Source organism: Tupaia chinensis, unplaced genomic scaffold, assembly GCF_000334495.1.
Source record: "Tupaia chinensis unplaced genomic scaffold, TupChi_1.0 Scaffold000374_1, whole genome shotgun sequence".
Lineage (NCBI taxonomy): Eukaryota > Metazoa > Chordata > Mammalia > Scandentia > Tupaiidae > Tupaia > Tupaia belangeri.
This window is the reverse complement of record NW_006159872.1, coordinates 688,809-693,733: the sequence shown is the minus strand read 5'-3', so window position 1 is coordinate 693,733 and position 4,925 is coordinate 688,809. Positions and strand designations below refer to the sequence as shown.

The 4,925-nt window shown below is 63.8% G+C and overlaps 1 protein-coding gene across 1 annotated transcript in view; it reads left to right on the top strand.

Moving 5' to 3' along the window:
- Positions 1-4,925, top strand: part of ADAM15 (ADAM metallopeptidase domain 15) — a gene marked incomplete at its 5' end in the record, with an annotated part of 28,238 nt that overhangs the window by 19,007 nt on the left and 4,306 nt on the right. The window contains 13 exons of the mRNA XM_006153445.2: positions 1-36; positions 112-281; positions 425-509; positions 973-1,121; positions 1,201-1,375; positions 1,607-1,699; positions 1,795-2,099; positions 2,181-2,376; positions 2,619-2,696; positions 3,129-3,201; positions 3,385-3,523; positions 3,880-3,949; positions 4,554-4,631. Of these exons, the coding sequence (XP_006153507.1) occupies positions 1-36; positions 112-281; positions 425-509; positions 973-1,121; positions 1,201-1,375; positions 1,607-1,699; positions 1,795-2,099; positions 2,181-2,376; positions 2,619-2,696; positions 3,129-3,201; positions 3,385-3,523; positions 3,880-3,949; positions 4,554-4,631 (1,647 nt within the window). The remainder of the gene's footprint in view (positions 37-111; positions 282-424; positions 510-972; positions 1,122-1,200; positions 1,376-1,606; positions 1,700-1,794; positions 2,100-2,180; positions 2,377-2,618; positions 2,697-3,128; positions 3,202-3,384; positions 3,524-3,879; positions 3,950-4,553; positions 4,632-4,925) is intronic.

The following is a 4,925-nucleotide window of genomic DNA, read 5'->3' as shown; positions in this document are numbered from 1 at the left end:
AACCGCACGCTGGAAGTGGCTTTCCTGCTGGACACAGTGAGTATGCGGTGGGCAGTAGCCCTGTAGCCCCCACCACGGTGACCCCTCTTCTGAGCCCCAGGTCTCTTTCAGTTCTTCCGGGCCCTGAATGTACGGGTGGTACTCGTGGGCCTGGAGGCCTGGACCCACCGTGACCTGGTGGAGATCAGCCCGGACGCGGCCATCACACTGGACAACTTCCTGCACTGGCGCCGGACAGATTTGCTGCCTCGACTGCCCCACGACAGCGCTCAGCTGGTGACGTAAGGACCCCTTCTGCTCAGCCAGAGGTCTTGGCTCTGCCCTGTCCTGGCCAAGTTCTCACCGCTTCGGCTCCCTACCTCGGGCCCTGAAGCTCTGACCACCATGGCTTTTGGCCCTGACCGTTGACCTCCTGCCCCCACAGTGGCGCGTCCTTCTCTGGGCCTCTGGTGGGCATGGCCATTCAGAACTCCATCTGTTCTCCGGACTTCTCGGGAGGTGTGAACATGGTCAGTTGTTCCCAGGGCTCTTTCCTGTTCTCGATTCAGCTCTGCCAAGTGCCATGCTGCTTGCTCACTGGCAGCCTCGATAGCGTTGCCCACCCCAGGGCACACAGGGTGGGGGTGTATGACGTGACCTCTGCCGTCAGGGAGCCCCACGCCTGTGGCCACTTCCCCACAGCATATGCCGTGCTCACCTGGGAGGTCTTCCCACTTCCTGGGGCGGGGGGGGGACATAGCTGAGGCCCGAAGAGAAGAGTGGAGGGGACCTCCAGGGTCACACAGTTGTGGGGGGCTGGTGCTGAGCTGGAACCAAGACTTCCTGCCACCCAGCCTTTAGGAGCAATTAAGGAGGAAGGTAGTGCCTGCTGAGGGCTCAGGTCAGATGAGGAAGGAACGGGCGCCAGGTGGGCTGGGCATTATGGTGGACGCAAGTCGGGGCTGCACCTGGGTATCGCCTCCCCAACCACAGGACCACTCCACAAGTATCCTGGGAGTTGCCTCCTCCATAGCCCACGAGCTGGGCCACAGCCTGGGCCTGGACCACGACCCCCCCGGGAACAGCTGTCCCTGTCCAGGCCCCGCTCCAGCCAAGAGCTGCATCATGGAGGCCTCCACGGAGTGAGTAGCCACAGGGTGGGGAGGGCTGTGGCTGGGAGGGGGGGGGGCACGGCCCGAGCCTCCTTGCCTCTCCCCCCAGCTTCCTGCCAGGCCTAAACTTCAGCAACTGCAGCCGGCAGGCCCTGGAGAAGGCCCTGCTCGGTGGGATGGGTGGCTGCCTCTTCGAACGGCTGCCCGGCCTGCCTGCCATGGCCAGCTTCTGTGGAAATATGTTGGTGGAGCCGGGCGAGCAGTGTGACTGTGGCCTCTCAGAGGTGAGCCCCTCACCCCAGCCTTGCCCCACTTCCTTCCGTGCCCTGCCACGGCCTCCAGAGCTCCTCCCAGTTCTGAAGGGACCCCTGTCCTCGGGGCAGCCCGCGGGTGGCGGGGCTCCAGCTCTTGTGTGTTGTGTGACGCCAGGCCTCCTCCTGGCTTGGTCTCTGGGAGGAGGGCTAGGAGGTGGCCCTCGGGCCACCTGTGCCAACATGCCTGTGCCCTTGCCCCAGGAATGCTCCGATCCCTGCTGCGATTACTTCACCTGCCAGCTGAAGCCCGGGGCACAGTGTGCGTCCGACGGACTCTGCTGTCACAACTGCCAGGTGGGCACATACTGGACTGGCCACCCAGAGCTCACCTGCCAGGCACGGGTGGAAAGGGTCATCTGACCCACACAGATCCCGCCTCCCCTCCACAGCTGCGCCCAGCCGGCTGGCAGTGCCGCGCGCCCAGAGGCGAATGTGACTTGCCTGAGGTCTGCCCAGGAGACAGCTCCCAGTGCCCCGCTGACGCTGGCCTGGGAGACGGCGAGCCCTGTGCCGGCGGCCAGGCTGTGTGCATGCATGGGCGTTGTGCCTCCTATGCTCAGCAGTGCCAGTCGCTCTGGGGCCCCGGGGCCCAGCCTGCTGCTCCGCTTTGCCTCCTCACAGCCAACACTCGGGGGGATGCCTTTGGGAGCTGTGGGCGCAGCCCCAATGGCAACTACGTGTCCTGCACCCCTAGGTAAGTGAGGGAAGGTGGCTCCTCCTCTGGGAATCTTGGTCCTGCCTCTGCTGACCCTGCATGTCCTCCCTGTACCCCCAGAGATGCCATTTGTGGACAGCTCCAATGCCAGGGTGGTAGGGCCCAGCCTCTGCTGGGCTCAGCCCGAGATTGGCTCTGGGAGATCCTGGAAACCAACGGGACCCAGCTGAACTGCAGCTGGGTGCACCTGGACCTGGGCAGCGACGTGGCCCAGCCCCTCCTGACGCTGCCCGGCACAGCCTGTGGCCCTGGCCTGGTGAGCAGCGTGGGTGGGCAGAGAAGTGGCAAGGGACACCTGGCCCGCGGTGGGCGAGGCCCGGGCCTCGCTGTCAACCAGCGTGAGAGGCCCAGACTCTGAGAGAAGGTTCTGCTGCTGACTGAGCAGAGCCTCACTCACTGAGCCTCGGTTTCCCCATCGGTAAAAGTGGGGTGTGGCCTCCCAGTCCCAGTGGATTAGGGCAAGAATGTGAGTTTTGCTCTTGTCTCCCCCTGGGACAGGTATGCATGGACCATCGTTGCCAGCCCGTGGATCTCCTGGGGGCACAAGAATGTCGGAGCAAATGCCATGGGCATGGGGTGAGCCGGTGTGGGGTAAAATGGGGGCGGCCTCCAGGGAGGAAAAGTACAATGGGCTTTGGAAACAAACGCCTGGGTTCTAATCCACTCCGCCACTTCCTAGCTGTGGGACGTGGGGCAGGTTATCCCCCTCCCCCAGCTCAGTGCGCTCACGTGAAAGGGGGCACCGCACTAGTACCTGCTTCCTGGGGTGCACGAGATGAGCGTGGAAGTTTCTAGCACAGTGCCCAGCACAGGGCAGTGAGTGCTCACTGAGTGCTCACCTGATGACAGTTCCCCTAGCGTGGAAAAAGGCTGCCTCTCTCCAGGCTCCGGCTCTCTACCCATCATCCCCAGTGCACCTGGAATCCTGGGGATCCACGATCTCAGAGTGCTGGAGACAGGGCCCTGTCCCAGCGTACGGAGTGCCTCATGGCTCCTGGTTCCTCCTAGGTCTGCGACAGCAGTAGGCGCTGCCACTGTGACGAGGGCTGGGCACCCCCTGACTGCACCACCCAGCTCAGAGGTAGCACGGGCTGGAGGCGGGGGCAGCCTGGAGCACGACGTGGCTCTTCCTTCACCTTGCCCATGACCCTCTTGCTCTGACCCTGGCCTTTCTTGACCACTTGACTTCGCTCCTGCCCCCTGCTCCTTCCTGGAGATAGCGGCCCTGGCCCTGGCCACCTCTAAACCTACCCTTACCCCACAGCAACCCGCTCCCTGACCACAGGGCTGCTGCTCAGCCTCCTGTTGTTACTGGTCCTGGTGCTGCTCGGTGCCAGCTACTGGCATCGTGCCCGCCTACGCCAGCGACTCTGCCAGCTCAAGGGGCCCAGCTGCCAGTACAGGTATGGGCATTGCCTCCCTGCCGCCAGATCCTTCAACTGGGGACAAGTCCAAAGCCTGCCCTCACCTCTGCAGCCCCGAGCCTCATGCACCCCGAACTTGCTTTTTGCCACACCCTTCGTACCTCCCTTTCCTGCATGCACCCTGCAACTCTTCACCTCACCTATAGGGCTGGAATGCTAGGGCCATTTCTTCCTGGGAGCCCCATGCTGGGTGAGTGGACCCTCCTTCGGGCTGACTCACTCCCCCACCCCGATTTGACCTAAACTGCACCCAAGCTCCTCTCCAAGGGCAGCAAGAAGATGGAAGGCGGGTCTGACACTGGGCCCCTCCTCTGCTTGCCTTTTCATGTGCGCAGGGCAGCCCAGTCTGGCCCCCCAGAACGGCCAGGACCCCCGCAGAGGGCCCTGCTGATGCCAGGCACTCAGGTGAGTCCTGGATGCCAGAGAAAGGGGGTCCCAGCTTGGTCTGGCATCCAACCTGGGCCCTAGGCGGGTGGACCACTAAGGCTCTAGACTCACAGAAAGGCTGGGGTGGTACAAGAGTCAGGGCCAGCTGGCCTGCCCCTCCCTGCCGCTCCCCTTCCCTGGCTACAGGCTAAGAAGCAGGGCCCAGCCCAGAGTGGGAGGGCAGTTACCTAGGCCAGGGTCTGCTGAGCTCTTTCAGCTGGCCACACAGGTGGCTTTGAGAGGTGGGTCTGTCCGTGCCTGCAGCAGTGACCTCTGGAGGGTCGTGCCCAAACCGGGCCTTCAGTGAGCTGGGACCTGCCGGGGCCCAGGGCACCATGTGTGGAGGGCTGGTGAGTGCCAGCCCTGTGCGCCCTGATGACAGGAGTGTGCATGGGAGGTGGCCTACATGCTCGCTCCACCACTTGTCACCCACTCTGCATGCAACCGAATAACCGCATGCCCAGCCCCACTTCCCTGGGCCCTGGCTGGCCGCCCTGGCACTAACTCCTCTCTGCCCACCTCTGTCTCTCTGCCCCCTCTCTCCCCACTCTGGGCCTGTCTGCTCCTCCTGCTCTCTTGGCAGGCTCAGGCTCGTGCTCTCGGCTTTCCGGCTCCCCCCTCCAAGCCGCTGCCGCCTGACCCTGTGCCCAAGAGACTCCAGGTAAATCTGGGCCAGGCTCCACCCTGGCCCAGGGCAGATGGGAGGCTTGGTGCCCAACCGCAGTTCTCATCCCTGCTCCCTGCCAGTGGTGCTCTTCGTTAGGCGACCAGGGTGCCCCTCAGCCTTCAGACATTCTGAGTCCTGAAGCAGCAAAGGGTGAGCCTCCTGCCTTGGTTTCTACCACCATCTGGTGGTCACTGGCGGGACTGCAGTCGGCCAGGGCCTCCTCTACTGACCCACACCTTCCTCCCCTGAGGCATCTGCTGGCATGCGCCCCAGGCCTCTGCGCATGCA